General features: G+C 47.1%; 1 protein-coding gene across 3 annotated transcripts in view; it reads left to right on the forward strand.

Moving 5' to 3' along the window:
• Positions 1–19,766, forward strand: part of NFATC1 (nuclear factor of activated T cells 1) — a 140,230-nt gene that overhangs the window by 55,277 nt on the left and 65,187 nt on the right. For all 3 annotated transcript variants that reach the window (XM_081014164.1, XM_081014163.1, XM_081014165.1), the window contains exon 4: positions 14,583–14,785. In XM_081014164.1, coding sequence (XP_080870290.1) covers positions 14,583–14,785 — 203 coding nt within the window. The remainder of the gene's footprint in view (positions 1–14,582; positions 14,786–19,766) is intronic.

The following is a 19,766-nucleotide window of genomic DNA, read 5'->3' on the forward strand; positions in this document are numbered from 1 at the left end:
GATCTCCAGGTCAGGTTGGAAGTGCTTACGAAGCAAGGGCAACTGACACCCAAACCGGAGGGGATTGGGTTGGGGAGACGAACAGGCGGTCTGGTCTCTCACTTCGATGGGAATTTGCAACAGTACCCCAACTTTAGAGCAGATGTAATGTGTGCACTGCAACTGCTGAACAAAGACTTTAGAGATGAGCAAGAGAAGGTGGGATTCATCATGTCCCATTTGCATGGAGATGCTAAAGCATGGCTGCGCAATTTGTGGAGAGATAAGGATCCGGCGCTCCAAAATGCGGATGCCTTTATTAAAGCGATGGATGGGTGCTTTTTATCAAGCATTGACGTGGATCTTGCTCGGCAGGAGATACATGGACTGAAGCAAGGGAGGGCCAGCGTAAGGCAGTACCATGCCCGCTTTTTCGCTTTGGTCAGTGCCCTGGAATGGGACAGAGATTCGGCTCCTGTAAGAGACCTGTTTTGGGAGGGATTGCACGGCTCGGTTAAAGATGAAATTGCGAGGGGGGAGAGACCCCGGACCACGCAGGAGATCGTTCAGAGGGCGCTGGCGGTGGGGGTGCGGCTGGAAGGACGTCCGTGGAGCAGGGACGAAGGGCGTGGAGGGCGCGAACCAGCCAGGGGCTCCTCCTTCCTTCCCAGAGAAGCAGCGCGTGTGCAATCCACGCCTCCGCCAGGAGGAGGAGCGGAACCTATGGAGGTTGGAGGTGCAAGGGCTCAGTCAGCAGCCAGAGCCCTAGCACCGGCAGCAGTGAAAGCGAAGCCTCCTAGAGGGAACAGGAAGTGTTACATCTGCGATGATCCACAGCATATGGCGAAAGAGTGTCCCCAGAGGCTCCACAAGCACACTGCAGCCTCAGCAATGGTAACTGCAGCAACGCAGCAAGGACAACCACAGCAGGGAAACGAAGGAGTCTGGTTGGAGGAAGAGGCACTGGGGCCCAGCCAGACGTGTCAGTGAAGCAGTCCCCAGAGATTTTACAGCCCATGGACCCCCTCCCGCCCAAACCGGTAGTGAGGCTCACCGCGTTGCTCCAGCTGCCCAATGGAATCACCATGGACGTGCCAATCACCATTGACTCCGGAAGCAATGCGGACTTTATAGGGCAGGACTTTGTCGACCGGCACGCTATACAGTTGCTGCCGGCCACGCTGCCCCTGCAGGTTGTCACGGTGGATGGCAGGGAGCTGCTAGGGGGGCAAGTGGTGAAGCAGACGCCACCAATGGTGATGCGACTTGGGAATCACAGGGAAATCATCAGCTTCAATGTCACTCAACTATCGGACACGCCCATTGTATTGGGCATGAGTTGGCTGGACAAGCACAGCCCGACGCTGGCTTGGTACCAGAGGCAGCTGACCTTCGGCTCTTCCTTTTGCGCTGAACACTGCATCGTGCCCAGGCAGGAAGGAGGGGAAGAGGAGTCACAGTTGCAGCTAGGCACGCTGCAAGCGGTTCCCCACAAGTACGCAGAATTTTTGGAGGTTTTCTGCGAGAAAGAGGCAGACAGGCTACCCCCCCACAGACCATATGACTGCAAAATTGACCTGCTGCCGGGGGCGGCGCTGCCCAAAGGGAAGCTGTATTCCATGTCTGAGGACGAACTGCAGGAACTCAAAGAGTTCATAGATCATAATTTGGAGCGCGGTTTCATCCGAGAGTCCAAGGCAGCGGGGGGCAGTCCGGTATTCTTTGTTAAGAAGCGGGACACGCCCCAAAAAAGACTTGTAGTGGACTTTCGCATCTTGAACAGTGTGACCAAGCCATCGGACTTCCCCATGCCCCGAATCGACGACCTCCTCGCAAAGGTACGGAAGGGCAGAGTGTTCACCAAGTTGGACCTGCGAGGGGCATACAACCTCATTCGCATGCGGGAGGGAGATGAGTGGAAGACAGCCATGTTCACGCCCCTGGGCACCTACGAATATAGAGTTATGCCTTTTGGATTGCAAAATGGCTCCCACGTTTTTCAAGCTTTCATGCATCACGTGTTGGCGGGGCTCCTCTACAAGACGTGCGTCTGTTTCTTGGATGACATCCTGATCTTTTCGGAATCGCAGCAGGAGCATGACAGACACGTCAAGGAAGTGCTGAGCAGGCTACAGCAACATAGGCTTTACGCCAAGCTGGAGAAGTGCCAATTCGACGTGACGGAGGTGGATTTCCTGGGCTACAAGTTGTCTGATAAAGGGCTCGCCATGGACAGCGCCAAGGTCCGAGCAGTGTTGGATTGGAAAAGCCCACGCAACCGGAAGGAGGTCCAACGGTTTGTCGGCTTCGCGAACTTCTATCGCAAGTTTATCAAAGGCTTTGCGATGCAGACAGCGGCCATCACGGACACGCTCAGCTCCAAGAAAAAGAAGTTCATCTGGACAGAGCAGGCGGAGCAGTCCTTTCAGGCACTCAAGCGTCTCTTCGCGTCGGAAGAGCAGCTGCTTCATGTCAACCCCAGCAGGCCGATGAGGGTGGAGACAGACGCTTCGGACAGAGCCGTGGGAGCAGTCCTGCTGCAGAAAGACCCGCAGGGGGTTTGGAGGCCGGGAGCGTTTTACTCAAGGAAGCTCAGCAAGTCCGAACAGAACTACACCATCTGGGACAGGGAGTTGCTGGCCATTCATGCAGCGTTCAAAGCGTGGAGGCACTTCCTGATCGGCGCCAAGCACACGGTGCAGGTCTGCACGGACCACAAGAATCTAGAGCACTGGCGCACGGCACAGTTCCTGAACCAGAGGCAGATACGTTGGGCTGAGTTCTTTGCGAATTTCGACTTCCGAATAGAGTATGTCCCGGGGGACACCAACATCATGGCGGATGCTCTCTCCCGTAAGCCACAGTATCTGGAGGAGGCAACGCCAGCGGCCGCCATGCACATCTTCGCACCGACAGTGTGGGCGTGCGCGGCGGCAACAGTTGACCTGGATGCGGTGCGACGAGCGTTGCAGGATGACTCCTTCGCGCAAGCAAAGATGGCAGAGGTGCACAGGGGCACGGCAGCGACCGACGAGTTCCAGCTGCGAGATGGTTTGCTCATCCGTAAAGGGGCCATCTACGTGCCGGGAGATGAACTTCGCGCCAAGGTACTGCAGCAGCTGCACGACGCGCCCACTGCCGGGCACTTTGGCAAGGAGAAGACGGTGGAATTAGTAGCCAGAGACTTCTGGTGGCCCGGAATGAGAGGGGAAGTCGCGGAACTACGTGGCTAGGTGTGACACCTGCCAGAGGGCCAAACCAGTGCACAGACCGCCGGCCGGACTGCTGGAACCGCTGCAAACTCCGTTCGAGCCATGGGAGAGAGTGGCCCTGGACTTTGTCACGGATCTGCCCAGCTCGAGGGGCAAGACGGCTGTGCTGGTGGTGGTGGATTTGTTCTCCAAGATGGCACATTTCATTCCGTGTGCGAAGGTGGCCACGGCGGAACAAACCGCCAAACTGTTCATAGACCACGTGTTCAAGGTTCACGGTCTGCCGCGGTCTATTCTGTCCGACCGAGGGCGACAGTTCATCTCAAACTTCTGGCAGAGGCTGATGGGCTTCCTGAACGTCAAGATCAACCTGGCGTCGGCTAGACACCCGCAGACCAACGGGCAAGCGGAGCGGGTCAATGCCATCATGCAGCAGTACCTGAGATGTTATGCGAATCAACAGCCTGCGACGTGGGTGGATTACCTGCCTCTCGCCGAGTTCGCCTACAACAACACGAAGCACGTGTCCACGGGGGTCACGCCGTTCTTCGCCAACAACGGGAGGCACCCTAGAACCTTCCCGGGACTGGAAAGAATGGGGGAGGGGGAGCCGCAGACAGCAGATGCGTTCGCGTCGGAGTTGCAGGAGGTCCACGATCAGCTGCGGCGGCACCTGGAGCTGGCTAAACACGCATACAAGGTACAAGCGGACAAACACAGAAGGGTTGGCGAAGAGATCCATGTGGGAGACTGGGTCTGGTTAGCAGCCCACGCAGTGCCGGCCAGGTCGTTGGCGAAGAAGAAACTAGGGCATAAACAACTGGGGCCCTACCAAGTCGACGAACAGGTCAACCCGGTGGCTTTCAGGCTGGCTCTTCCGGAGGGTTCCAGAATGCATCCGGTGTTCCACAGATCGGTGCTCACTCCCTACAAGGCACCTCACAGGTTTCAGGAACCAGGAACGGCACCGGGTCCGCTCCGAGAGAGAACCGGGCAAGGGGGAGTGGCACAGGAGGAGCGCATCAACGAAGTCACGGAGATTTTGGACTCCAGATGGGGGGAAGAGGGGGTAGAATACCTTCTCGCCAAGGAGGGCACCCCGGCCAGTGCCAACAGCTGGGTGCCGGGCTACGCTTTAGACGAACCTCTGCTCAAAGAAGAGTTTCATGCCCTCTTCCCACATAGGCCAATGCCAGCAGACTTTTTCGACGACTGGCTTTTCACGCCCACGCTTTCAGCCAGCACGTTCCGGGGGTTCGACTCTGACGAGGAACCGACACGAGACGCCCGTTCCCCAGAGGGGTCACCCTCGGGATCTGCTTCAGAACCCTCGTATTGGTGGGATGATCGACCAGAGGAGCAGTTCCGCAGAAGGTGGCCGGAGGGTCCAGGACGAGCAACGTCTCCAGAAGGCAACGAGGGAGAGACGGACATGGACGTTTTCGGGGACGACCCGGGTTTCGAGCACGGCGGCACAGAGATGGAAGCGGAGGTGACCGTCGTCAACGAGAGCAGGGAGGAAGAACCGGAAGACTTCGGATGGCGGCCCGCCACGGGAAGCGAACTGTATCCGACATTCGTCCCCCTGACACGGCAGCACCCAGATCCCGCACCGGAAGGAGGGGAGGGGGGAAGAGGGGGCTTCGAGGGGGGGATGGATGTCAGGGGTTCAGGAGCAGAGGCAAGGGCAAGGGAGGAAACAGAGAGCGAGGGAGAGGAGGCAGAAGAAAAGATGAGTGATGACGACGACCCGAGATCTCCGAGTCTTTCCAGTGAATCAGAAGATTCACAGAAAGGAGCACCAGTGGCCAGGGCAAGGGGGGAGCCTAGGGGGACACCCCAGGAAGATAGAGCCAGAGGGGACTCAGAGGGGAGCAGTTGGAAATCAGGACCAGCGTCACCGCCAGAGAGCAGGGAAGAGGAAGGGCGCCAGGGATCAAGCGCTGGCAGCTCACAACAGGGGGGAGGGCACGAGTCAGGAGTGGCCACACCTCCATCGGGGAGCGAAGAAACGGTCAGACGGAAGGTGGAAGGTTGGGCGCGCGTGCCAAGTTCAAATGCACAGGAAGGTGGCGCAGTAGGCAGCCCGGAAAGGGAGCCAGGTCCTAAAGCCCGCCGAAAGGAGGGAGAAGAGTCAGGGGGGTCAGCGTCAGCGTCAGAGGAATCCCGGAAGGAAGAGACCCCGGGGGGCAGAGGGACCCAGAGAAGAACAGTCAGGCGGAAAAGGTGGAGCAAGGCTAGGATATTAAGTTGGTGTACAAGGGGCGGAGACTCAGATGGAGCTTCGCCGATCTAACCATGAGACGTAGAGTTGCACGCAGCAGCTTGAGAATGGAAACTGTAACTCAATAAAGACTTTTATTTAATGATCGCTGGCTAGCGTGATCCTCTGTGAGCTAGGATCTGGAAGCAGCTCTGACAGTTACATATTAAAAACTTCCCTGAACAGGGCTGCCTTAAGATGTCTTCTGAATGTCAGGTAATTGTTTATCTCTTTGACATCTGATGGGAGGGCGTTCCACAGGGCGGGTGCCACCACTGAGAAGGCCCTCTGTCTGGTTCCCTGTAGCCTCACTTCTCGCAATGAAGGAACCACCAGAAGGCCCTCGGCGCTGGATCTCAAGGGGGCTGTTGATTTCCTGCCCACATGGCCACTTCCCTCTAGTTCCTCTTCCCCCCATGCCTGATGCTTATAGGGTTGCCATATTTTGAAGAGCAAAAAAAAGGACACATTTGTCGACTTCTGCTTTTAACTATGGATTGCTGTGATGAGTCTCATTTTACATACCCATGAGAAAGAGGACATGTCCTGGGAGAAAGAGGACATATGGCAACCCTACATATGAAGTCGCCAGTGTATCAACTGGATTGGTTTGTTTCCGTCCTTTAGTGACAGAGGGGACCCCTCTCATAGACAAAGGGAGATCTCAACATAATGGCCTTTTGAAAGTCTTGCGTGGTTGGATCCAAGCCAAATTAAAAACTAGTATTTCCAGAGGGATGCTCGTGACATTATGTTGCAGCAAAAGGAAGGATTCTTGTGACATTTTTAAGGCTAACAAATGTATTGTGATGTACAGTGATAATCAGATGCGCCTGTTGAAGTGGACTCTAGTCCATGAAGGCTCAGCCCACAATACTCAACCTGGACTCCTCTATAAAAAAAATCCTTCCAGTAGCACCTTTAAGACCAACTAAGTTAGTTCTTGGTATGAGCTTTCGTGTGCAAGCACACTTCTTCAGATACATCTTCAGATCGCATCTGAAGAAGTGTGCTTGCACACGAAAGCTCATACCAAGAACTAACTTAGTTGGTCTTAAAGGTGCTACTGGAAGGATTTTTTTTATTTCGACTATGGCAGACCAACACGGCTACCTATCTGTAACTGGACTCCTCTAGATTGTTTTGGAATACAACTCCCATTTCCCCCATCATTCTGACTTGCTGGTTGAGGCTGATGCGAGTTGGAGAAGGCTGCTATAATAAAGTTAGCCTTTAAGGTGTCACAGGGCTCCTGCTTGTTAAAAACTAAAGCAGATCTTCTGGTACAAACAAGTATCTAAAGTATTATTTGTGGCAGGAAATGGAGTCTGCCAAACTATCCACTAACCATTTAAAGTCCCATTCCTTAACCACTGTTCATTAATCCTTCCGTGAAGCCTGTTTCCCCCCTATTCCTTCTCACTAGTACTCTGTACTTGTGATAAAGAAAGTGCAGCATATAGAGTTTTCTGTAATGTTCAACTTGGGGTCCCCTTCCACCAGAACGCCTTGATTCAACTATGGAATCTTTTGGCCATGATCCAGAAGCCAGTTTGACGGAAGGGTTTCAGCTCAAGTGCTTCAGTCAAACTGGGTCAATCTGTCAATCAATGGATTAAGCTATCAAACTTCTCCCTGTACACCAAGCTTTTTCAGGTAGGAGTAAGTGTGGACTGCATTGCATTCCAACTCTACAATATCTCTTTCCTCTTAAGGGACTGTTTGAAGGGGGGGGGGGAATAGATATCCTAAAATAGTGCCAAAATGCCATGTTGCAGAAAGGGGGTTTCTACAGTCTGAAATTCTTGTTAGTCTTGTTCAAGAAAAATGCTTCCACAGATGACATAAGAAACACTTGAATGCCACTTCAATGGATCTAATTGTGTGTATTTGTGATGGGGTGGCTTCCTGATTCTGTCTTGTAGGGAGGGAGAAACATTTTGGAACAACAGATATGTTTCTGCTCCTGTGCTACAGCATAGACCTAAAGACAGAGAGTATGGTGCAAGACAGCAGCTGTAAATAGCATTCTGTTCTGGATAGGTGCCCAAATGCCTGGTAAGCTAGTCACTAAGTGCAAAACATCTCTGTTACTATAAATTTAATAATTCCTTACAACATAGTCATATTCTTGTACAAACTTCCAGCTAGGCACAGACAACCTTTTCCTACATGGATATATATGATATATACAGATAGACATGTTGTAAGTGTGTGAGCATGCACACATGGATGTAGACTGCCTTACCCTTTCTCACATCACAGAGAGAACTATATTAAGAAACTATATTAAATAATCTAGATTATAAAGGTAAAGGTAAAGGGACCCCTGACTGTTAGGTCCAGTTGCAGACGACTCTGGGGTTGCGGCGCTCATCTCGCTTTATTGGCCGGCGTACAGCTTCCGGGTCATGTGGCCAGCATGACTAAGCCACTTTTGGTGAACCAGAGCAGTGCATGGAAATGCCGTTTACCTTCCTGCCGGAGCGGTACTTATTTATCTGTTTGCACTTTGATGTGCTTTCGAACTGCTAGGTGGGCAAAAGCAGGGACCGAGCAACTGGAGCTCACCCCATCACGGATATTCGGACTAACACAAAGCTAGACTGTTTGGGAGACAATACACATTTGCTTTATAGCATTGCGTAAGGAAGTGGATACAAGATATGAGCCTCCTTGCTCATATATTTTTTAATGCAGACAATCTTTCATTTTTATTTAAATTTACAAACAAGCCATGTGAAACAGTATAATTTAACACGAGTCTTTGGGGGGGGGGGGTTTGTTGGCGGAAGCACTCACTTTCCGGATAGTTCAGTGGTGAGAGAATCTAATGATCCCAATTCTATCGCCTCAGTTCCTGCCATAAAAAAAACCTCCCCCAATTATATTTTTATTTCAGGATTGGTGCCTGAAGTTTTGTTGTTCAGGCCTGTGCTATTAGGAGAGCAGAGAGATAGGGTTGTGGGTTTTTTTTGGGGGGGGGTTCTTTTTAACTACCGGTTTGTCCAAAGTACACCATATTTCTCTTTCCATTGCACTGTGCTGTCATAGAGTGAATTGGGAACCTCCTAGCCAACTTTATTTTGCTCCCAGCCAACACCTGTCTGTCTGCCTGCCTTCTTACTTGCAATCCAAGCAGGAGATGGACCTGCCTGTTAGCTTCCTCCTCCTTTGTCTCTGCCTGTCAATGGCTCCCCTTACCTTCTGCTCTGTTGGTCCTCATGGACACCAGCCACCAATAAATTGTTCTTCCCTTTATAATGAAGAAAGATAGGCATGGGGTAGCAATCTGGGAAATGTTCTTCACTTTCCAGAAGTTCCTTTGACTTTTCCACAATTGTTCTTCCACACAGTGAGCACAAACCAGTGGAAATGTCTCTTGCATGTGACCCACAGGAATTGTTCAGGCTCACATTGTCTTGTGGGGTTCCTGTTAATTTCAAGGGAGGGAGGTTGTTCAGTACCTGTTCCTCTGGGCTTCAGCTCACTGTCCAACTTCATTTGAGGCTCAAGAAGATGTATGGAGAGAGGTTTGTTTTATTTTGATTTGGATGGGGTTCTGCTCCAAATCCCCAGCCTAGCATGTAGAATAGTCAGGTTTACTCTCAACCGAGAAATGATTTCGCATTCCTCTTTCCCAAGCAGGATGTGACTGAATTGAGTAAACTTGCAATTGTAATTTTTGGGGGGGTGGGGCACTTGAAGATGGTGTAACCGCCATATCCAAAGCCTCACTAGGCTGTCACTCTTTGGGTAGAAATGAGGTCAGAGGTGCACAAGTAAATGGAACATTTGGAAGGTAGAATGATTAAAAAGCACGAGTGTGCTGAGGCAACTGCAGAGAGTTGCATTGAAGAATTCACAAATAGTAGGAGTGCCCAGCAGCTGTCCAAACATTGTACACTGAAGGACTGAGGCTCAGGGTATTACCAATTTGACCTATGGATGGGCTTCCCTTATCTACAAAATACCATCATCTCTGCTTTTCATTGTAAATGATTAGATTGCATAATAAAATGAACGGCTAACCAGGCCTGTATCTAATTCTTCATTTCACTGGGATTTAAGATATTTTTGGATTAGGCATAATCATTGGAGTTGCAGAGTTTGGCCTGTGGCTTCACAGTATAGTGAGATAAGTTTCTTAAGATCCTCCATATTAGAAATACTGTTGTGCAGGAAGGATGGGTCTTTTCCAGCTCTCTTTCTAATGGAGATAAGTCATCTATGGGTGCCTTTACACTTGGAAAACTTTATTTGCAATCTGATGCACACTTACCTGCATGTACGCCCCACTGAAATTCTGTGGGACTTAGACATACAGTGTAATGCTAAATATCATCTATGGTTGAGCATAGATTGTACTGATATCCTACCTATAACAAAAAGAGCTCTGGTGAGGGAAGAAAAGCCAGATACTGGGGGTTTTTTGGCTTGATTTTTGTTTACAGTAATGTTTATCAGCACAGATTTGGCAGAGCCGTATATTGTTAGACATATATATTTGAAAAACTGCATCCACAAAAATGCATCCTTTAATTCATGTCCTGAAGTTGTCGAGAATGTTCTGTGTCAGTAGTGTTCAGTTGCAGCGGGGCTGACAGTGGCACTTTAGCCTTGGGACCATGTTACAGAAAGAAAAGGATAAAAATAGGGCCTGTGACACATGGTTCCCATGCTGCCAGCCAGGAACAGTATTCCAGAGCATGCGTGGAAAATATGCACATGTGCATGTGTGTGCGCGCACATTTTTTTCTAATAATTTGGAATGCTAATTTCCCTCTTCCTGTTTTTACGGTTAACATGCATATCTGTTTCTTTACCTGCCTGTGTCCAGCTGACAGGGGGCAGAGAGAAGCAGCTCCATTTCCTTGGTCCAAACTTTGATCTACAGCAACTCTGTAAAATACAACTTCAACTATTTAGCAAGACACAACCTGTTTTGTGTAGATGGTCCTTCCGGAGCAAAAGTTGACTCCATTCTGTCTACTTTCAAAAAGCTGGTACAGCTACATCTGTCGCATAGCTAATGGAAATAGGTGCATGATCTAAAATTAGGCAAGCGCTGAATATGTCCTTTCAAAATGTTAATCCTTGCATCATGTTTTATTGCCGTGGATGGCATAGTGAGGCTTGGGTGACATAATGTAAACAGCAAATAATGCAATTCAGTTGATGGAATTAAAAAGGAAATGACAGCTTTGGGACAGCAACACCTGTGCTTTTGTATTGGGGGCTAGACCCTACGTTTTGACCCAGGCTGTCCCCTGCACAGTGTGTGTTAGAAGGGGAAATATGGTTTGTGTTTGCAGTAAGAACTGTCCATGACAAAGAGACGCAAAATTTTGTTGTGTGTGCGTGTGTGCAGTTTTATTCAACTTGTTTATTTTCCTCTTGTCTGGACCTGACATAAGTGGGTGACTAAGTACACGATACATTTGTCAGCAAACATCTGGCTTGAATAATCACCCTGAGGAATTGCAATATCTGTTTTCAAATTCAAAACAAGCAGAATGAGAGGGAGCGTGGCAACAAACATCTGAGAAAAATGCGTCCATAAATTGCTGCAGTTTTCTTAGGTGAGAACTTAACAGTTTAACTGATCAGTATTCTCCTTCAGTGCAAGGGCAGCAGGAATCCAGGAACAGCTACTGGACTATTCTGCAGGACTTCATCACTGGTGCAAAATGCCTTTGCTTCTGTGGTGGAAGCCAGCATTGTGCCGGACATCTGCAGCCATTGGCAACACTGAATTGTTATTGGCAGGAAACGTCCCATGTAGGACTCGAGAAGGACCAAAGCTTCTTGCATTGTCAGTCATGGTGCCCTAAGGACCATGGAAAAGACTCCATTCCTTCATGCTGTCATTACATTGTGCTGGTGAAAATATGTTAGGAACTGATTGCCATGGCAGAACCAAACAGATCAGCCCCACTTGCCTTACCTGAAATTCTGATAAAGTTATTTGTACCATAGGTGTGAAAATCAGGGGCAGTATCTGCCTGCTTGTCTTTGGTGGGAGACACATATCAGTTTGGGAATTGATCGCTGCCGTACGGCAAAGTGGGTTTTCAGTTCCCTGCTGCTTTTTGTGATGTAAGTAGGCCGACTATCAATAGTAGGTGATGTAATTGTGACGTATTGGTGTTGTCTCAATTACTCTGGATTCCACCACAAGCTGCAACTTGAAGTGAAGCAAGGTGATGGTGAGACCTCCAAGTTGTGCCTCAGAGTGTAAAGCTATTTTTTTAACCTACCTGTGAATCAGTGCTATAAATCTTTATTGGAAAATGTAACTTTGCATCCTAGAACTGCTGATCACAACTCCAGGCAGCAAATCAGAAGCAAGGTGTTAATGTGCAGTAATAGTTTAGGTCCTGCTACTAGCTTTGAGTTGAGTTAGCATATATAGACCAAGACACCTGTCTAGAGCGAGGCTTTGGTGAAATCTCAGGACTCCTTTTATCCTATAAGTGTAATGCTTGGCTGGGCGCCATGTTCTATGAGGTTTGCAGAAGTTAATTAAACCAATATTGCTTTCATTTCAATCTTTCCCGTAATAAGTTGATGCCTGCTTCCAGATAAGGCGCTGCCCAGTTATGTGTTGATATGCAAATCATTTCAAGAGGAACGAAGCTACCAAGTCCCATCCATTAGCAGGGTGAAGCTGACAGAAAAATCTGGGACAGACAAAACAGTCTACTTGTAGCTTCCTTGTTTGGCTGCAGTAATGCAAATAAGCTATAAACAAGACACCAGCTCAAGCTACACACCCTCGATGGGGCATTTTGTATGTACCATCTGAGATTTCTGATGACTTCCCAACAGGGCCAGTCCTACCATTAGCAAAATGAGGTGGCCACATCAGGAGGCAGATGCTGTTGTGTACAGTGGCAGATGTTAAGGACAGAACATGCACACCCTATCCTGCACCCCCTAAACTACCCTGCTGCACTTAGGAGTAGGGGAGAGCACTGCTGCTAGTGTTGAAGTAAACGTCAGTTGACAGGCTGGTTGGCTTCTGCAGGTGGAATGGATGGGGTGCCATCTTGTCCTTTGCCTCAGGCTGCAAAATGTCTTGGGCTGGGCCTACTTCCCGACAGTTCCTCCTGTAGTTGACAAAATAGGTGCCGCTGTGCGAATGAATCCTGACCCTGTCTAGATGAGCAAAAATTCTTCATTACACACTAGTATAACTATTCCCGTCCCTTCCCTTTCCATATTTTATTCTTTTAGCCATCAGTGATAACTTTTCCTGTGAATCTTTTAACTAACAGAAACAGACATTGCCATGCCATGTTTTGGTCACAGGGAAGAGCTGAACCAGTGAGCAGCTTTTCAGTCTCCTTCCATATCCATCGGGTGTACTAAGTAAACACATTTGGCTTGCATTACTTCTGAGGTAGGGCTGAAGGCGCCTAATGTAGTGTTTCATAAAAAGGAGCCAATGATCAAATGCCCTCCCCCCGCATCCTATCAGTCCCATGACTTCCAGCACGAAAAAAGCCGGCAAATCAGTCGGGGAGCTTTTATTTGGTGATCCTTTCTCAATATCTGCAATCTCCATGCAGCAATGTCTTTTTAAAAAAATACACCATCAGTGACAAAACACTTCTTGAAAACACTTCAGTGTTTTGAGGCTGGGTCTCACACAGGTTTCAGAAGGTCCACCTAGTTCTTTCTAAAGAAGGTACATGCAAAGTCCAGAAAGGGAGAAGCTAATACACCCTTGTCTGTGCTGCTAGTCTTGCTTGCATGCTTCAGACACAGAACTGTAGTAGTGGTTTGCTTTTCAGCATCCCTCCTTTGTGCACCAGCTGTTTTGCCCTGGCTAGCAAGGACAGTCTGGTGGATTCTGTGCCAGCAGTGGGGCTTCTGAGACCCTTTCCTCTAGAGCAGTCTCAGTGCTTTCCAGCAAGGCACTCGCAGATATTACTTCTGCCCCACATACCAAGCTGTATTCCCACTGAAGGCTTGTTTAAAGGAGTTTATCAGATTGAAAGAAAAACTATCACTCCTTAACTTTCATTTAGCTTTAACAGCACATTTTGTGGACCCCCCCCCCTTTATTTTTGCTAGCTAAGGCATTTCACAAACATACACAGAAGGAATGCCAATTGTGCCAGATATAATGGGCCTTGCGTGCGGCAGAAGGGCTCCCTTTGGCGGAGTTTTAGTGGTATGCACATCAGAAGCTCTGCCTGGTTTGCAGCTTGCCAAGAGGTAGCCAGACACTAGCGCAGATTGAACTACTTAACTTGAGGTTTCCCCCCCTTCCCTGCCTCTTCCAATCCGCTGATTTGATTTGTTATATTTCAGCATCTTGTATGTCACCCCTACAGAAACTACAGTCTGAACCCCTCCTCCCCTCTCTTTCTCTGATGAATCAGGTGTGCCAGAGCAGCAGGAGATGAGCTAAAACTGCTTCTCTTGACATCACTCTGTATACGCTGCGTGCTTGTAGAATATGTCTCTTAGGCTTCAGCCTAGGCACGCTATAAAATATCATTCTACAAATATGCTCACTTATCGTAAAGGAGGCCTCAGTACCAGGGGCTGGAAAGAACTTGGTTGCTCAGGCTCCTTAAATTGTGATGCTCACACGGCCTCCTCAGCTATTTGGTTTCTCTCTCTCTCCCTTGCCCCCATTTCTGTGTGAGTACCTAGGCATATTATGTTGCCTCCTAGAGATTTGAGGGTGTCTTCTCCACGCCAACACACGATAGTGACAGCAAAAGTGATGAAACTTAATCCTCCTGGTTTTTACTCTTCTGCTACCTATTTGCTTTTCCAGAGAAACAGAGACTCTCGTCGTTGCTGTTTTCTGTCGAAAATTGTTCCATGAAGTATATGAATCTGTGCTGCTCAAAGTCTGTCTGAAGTGCCTTAGGTCATCTACAGTAATGATACATTCTCGGAGTGTACCTTTTTATTGTCCCTATATTATGTTACCACAAAAAAAGGAGTATGTGTACATGTGGGGGGAGGGGGAGGAGAGCTTAACACTTAGCACCTGTCACAAGTTTTCTCCTTAAATTAGACTCCCTTGCATATAAAAATTTAATAGATTTCTTGCAGTTTATGTGTACGGTGCTTATGCAGAGTTCTTTCTGTTCTCCTGCCAGCTACACGGTTACTTAGAAAGTGAACCGCTCACGCTACAGCTGTTCATCGGGACTGCAGACGATCGCCTGCTGAGACCCCATGCCTTCTACCAGGTTCACCGGATCACTGGGAAGACGGTCTCCACAACCAGCCACGAAACGATACTTTCCAACACCAAAGTTTTGGAAATACCACTTCTTCCCGAAAACAGCATGAGAGCAATGTAAGGCACACATCCTCCCAACACTTTTGGTGCTATGTGTTTTCCTCCTCTGCTTTTTGTCTTCTCCTTTCCTCCCTTTTTTAAAAACTGAGTGCCAACTGTATGTAACTTACCCGCCCCTGGTACAGAATCCTGTACAATATCTTTCTCATTTGGAAAATCCCCCTAGCTTTTGTATGCGTGCTTTGCTCAGCAGCATTTTAATGCCTCAGTTAAAATTCACAAATATTTATTTAGGACAACTGATTGGTTGAAACTCTAGATAGAAAGCGACAATGTGCTTCTTTGCCATTTAAAATCTGAATATCAGTTACAGTGCCTCAAATATTTCCAGCCTCGGCTCCCGCTTTTAAGTTCCTAACACACCACCACCTTATTCCTGCAGGCTATTCTGCAATAAAGGACCTATTTGAATCTTTCCTATGAAGAAGAAAATAGGAGTGTGTTTGTGTATGTATGTATTTAGGAAAAAATTAGTCCAGGTCCTTTCTGAGGTTGCAGCTAAATGAGGCAAAAGGTTGGGTAAGTTTTTTTTCAACTTCTTAATTTTAATTTTCAAAACAAAGGGAGCCACAGGAGGCTGAACTAGAGCAAAGAATGGTTGTACATAGGAGTGAAACTTGGACGAGCTCATTCACAGTTCTTGAAACAATCTGCAAACTGAAATGCAGCTATCCATCAAAATTCACACTTCTCTGAATTTTGCACTGTGGTTGTCCAACCAAAATTAGGTACTAAATGCATTGCTTAGGGGAAGATGTAAGTAACCAACCATACCAACAGATTGTGGGGGAAGAAAAATGGCTGAATATGAAATATATATATAGCCAGTTCCCCACCTCCAATAGGGATGGACAAACTTGTCAATTTCATTTTCTCATTTTTTTCAGTCTTAAATGCAGTTCGAAGTGTTTTTTAAGTCCTTATTTAAATCTGTCATCATTGTAGTGTACATCTGCCCAAAGTATTCTTATGTAGTGTTACCTAATATACACATGTTGCTAACAATTTTACCTACCACAATGTACTTTTGCATGTTGTTTTCATGAATGCTTGCATTGTTATGCACACTTTGCCTTCACAGGAAAAAAAAGGTAGTTAGCAGAGGAAATGATTTTGAGCGGGGAAAATGATAGGAGGGCAAATAATTGTGCCTCCTGCCAGTCCTTCATTGAAGATTGTAGCCTTTGCAGCTGTTTTCGGTAGTTTAAAAAAGCTGCAGAAAACATGCACACAACTTCATGGCATGTTTGATTTCAACCTGAAGCATTTGAACCAGGGATAGCCAATGTAGTGCCTTCCAGATATTTGGGTCTACAACTCCTGCAAGCTGTAGCCAGCATGGTCAGTGGTCAGGGATGATGACCTTAGTAGATAACAACAGCACTTTGTACTGCTTTTGTTGTAAAGAACTATTGTTTTGTCCCCCCAAACTGTCAGGCTTAGAGCAGCAGCAGCAGCTGACCAAAGTAGGGTTTGTATCCGGTATCATGTCATCCCAGGTTAATTTAAGTAAAGATAAAGGGACCCCTGACCATTAAGTCCAGTCGTGACCGACTCTGGGGTTGCGGCACTCATCTCGCTTTATTGGCCGAGGGAGCTAGTATACAGCTTCCGGGTCATGTGGCCAGCATGACTAAGCTGCTTCTGGCGAACCAGAGCAGCGCACGGAAACGCCGTTTACCTTCCCGCCGGAGCGGTACCTATTTATCTACTTGCACTTTGACGTTCTTTCGAACTGCTAGGTTGGCAGGAGCAGGGACTGAGCAACAGGAGCTCACCCCGTTGCGGGGATTTGAACTGCCGACCTTTTGATCGGCAAGTCCTAGGCTCTGTGGTTTAACCCACAGCACCACCCGCGTCCCTAATGGTTAATTTACACTAGCTTAATTTATTCCAGGTTCTCGTGTATAAGATTGAGCCCTAATTGACTGTGGCTACAATCCTGTGCGTGCTTACCTGGGCATGTTGGATACAATGGGACTTAGTTCTTTGTTAATATACATGGGATTGCACTTTGACAGTTTGAAGCAAAAGGCCGACTTGTATGTTCAAAGCCAAGCCTTTTCTTTGGAGAGACACACACAAGATAATATGGAATCTCTCTTCTTTTTGAGCAATCCAACTAAGCGAACATGGAGATAAAGAACTCTCTCTCTTTCTCTCTTTCTCTCTCTTCTCCCTCGCTGTGCTCCTGCAAGATATCAGACCCTATAATTACAATGATGATTTGATTACCCAGATCTCAGTTAACCTGAAACACTTAGGTCTTCCTATATCAATCTACGTAATCTAGCCCCGTGTCAGTTTAATTATGTGTAAATACCACAGCTGTTTACTTGAATGCCGAGACTAATCAAATGTTTTTGGTGTCTGCCAAGCCATTTAGATCAATGAGGCAATGCTACACATATATTTATTGTAAGATCTTTCTCAGAAATTAGATTTATTCCACCGAGACCTGCAAAGAGAGGCTTTAACTGTGAAGCGCCATGATTGGAGAGTTTAATTTGCTGGGGTTTCCCTTTATTAACCTGACCCCCCCCCCATATTATATTACATTTAGAAAGAGGGTTTCATGGATATATATATGGCAGGAAAAACCTCAATCCTATGTGGGACACTCAATAGAGTAGAATTAGCAAAAAATAAATAAATTGGTGTTCCCCTGCTGTTTGCCTTTTGCAAGCATACAGTAAAAGTTTATTACAATATATCAGAGGTATAGGATTGTTCTAATGGACTTTAGAATGGTACGTGTTTTAGGTCCCGTCCCAGTCATTTTGGGGCTTTGTAAGGGTTTTATCAATACTGTGCTGAATCCAGCAAAAGAGGGCCAATGCCAGCTTCCTTGCATGGTCTTGAGCTGTGTAACGTCTCTGGTTTGCTTGCAACACAGGAACAACATTGGGGATTATGATGTCTGGCCCTGTGTCTAATTGGACATACTTGCCTGCCACCACAGCAGCTCATCTCATAGAATTCCCCCCACCCACCCACCGAAAACCAAGACAGAGACAGCTCTGACCATTTTTGATATTTTATAGCAGGAGAGTTGTGCCAAATTCTAGTTGAAAATGTATGTGGAAACTGGCTTTCTTCCACTGAAGTCGGTGGCATGCAATCAATTTATACAAATGGAGCATATGGCCAGCCCTCTTCCCAGTTTACTGAAGTAAATTTACTCCTTTCTTGTCTTTGGCAAGCACGTAGCGTATTAGTCTTCCCCATAACTCGCGTCATAATGACAAACATAATGGCAGTTTGTTTATGCAGATTGCGTGCTCCATTTCTTGGTGCTGAAACTAAACAAAAGGAGCAAGTTTTACCTGTTGAATTTTTGTGTGCCATGTAGTAGTAGTAGTAGTAGTAGTAGTAGTAGTAGTAGTAAGGGCTGGCTGAGATATAAAGCCAAACCATTGGTTTGCATAATGAGAGCAAGCCTTCAGGAAGCCTTGGGGCCTATGCACCCCTTCTTCATTTTCTGGAGCCCGATACTTCCCTCCTTCTTTCCTAGTCTGAGGCAAACCATAGTTTGTTGCTTCATCCAAACCCTCAAAACCAGGGCTGGAATCCAAGTTCAAACTATGGTTGTCTATCTTGGATTGGAAGACAAACACCCCCAAACCAGGAAAGAAATTGTTGTAAAGGAGAGGTGGAAATGTGCAACGTGGAGCATCTACAAGACTAATTTTCATGGCATCTAACCATATTCTGTCTGAATCAGCCCAAAGCCCCAGAGATTGAAAGATAATAAAAGAGGTGAAGTTGCTCTAATTTTACAAACTTATTTTATATCCTCCATTATAATAAAGACTGGTTGAGTGGATCTCTGAGCCAGAGTCTATAAATTTTCATGACAGTATTATATCCATAGTTATAATAAATTTTAATCAAACATTCCACTCAAGGTTTGTGTGTGTGTGTGTGTTTTTGACATTTACAAGGCTTGCTTATGTCTGTGAGCTGAGAACCTCACACTTAATATGGGCTTAACAATGGGATCAGGGTGAAGAAAAGCTATTCCTGTTATTGTACTCTGCATTTAAATCCTAATTCTGCAAATCATGTTTACAGTGAGGAAGAAAAATACTAACATACTCAGTGTAAAGCAAATGTCTAACTCATGGATCCAAGTTTCAGCATTAAGTCCCATTCATTTCCCTTAGTATGTTTTGCTGAAGATGATACTCCAGAGTAAATGATGTTGGAGATTTTTCATCACCTCCCCCACGCCCAAGATTTCATTTCTTTAAGGTTTTCTTCAAAGCAAGATAGCTGTTAGCTGACTCTTCAAAAATGTAGTACATTTACTACAATAGACCCCTAGCAAGGGGTCCATTAGTACCATGTGATGCAAGTGTTGTTGGCTCTCCATTCTGATATTCCTGCTCTCCCCACCTTTCTCCTCTCCTTTTTTTCATTCTTGCCATTTTCCTTCTAGGAAAATTCCTTGGAATTACGACTTCTGTTCTTAGATTCCATGGATTTTGAAATTATACCCAGTTGGGAGCTAGTGCTTACTTGGAGCCAGGGATGGGGCAGGAGGGTGATGGTGGCTGGGGAGAGCAAGTGGAGGGCTGTGGCAAGTGGGGAAGGGGCTAATCAACTGCTGTGATCACCACCTGAGGCAATTAACCCAGTTTAACTAATGTAGCGGTCGCCAACCTTTTACAACTCATGTCTGAGAGAGTGCTGTGGGTACTAGTCACAACATGGCCGCCATGGGGGCATGGCATAACACAAAGTTAGAGTGCTGTCATGGTGAAGCTTATCCCATAATTGTATTCCATACTAGAAAAGACTTAACCTGTTGAATTGCTGCCTGCCATACAGCTACTAAAGGCTCAGTAACCCTGTTTTCCCCTAAACCAGAGCTTAGGCTGCCATCCCATACTCACTTACCTAGGAGAAAGCCCCATTAAATACAAAGAGACTTACTTCTAAGTAGACATGTATGCCACTGTACTTTAAGTTAAGT

Source organism: Podarcis pityusensis, assembly GCF_964106645.2.
Source record: "Podarcis pityusensis genome assembly, chromosome: 7".
NCBI lineage: Eukaryota > Metazoa > Chordata > Lepidosauria > Squamata > Lacertidae > Podarcis > Podarcis pityusensis.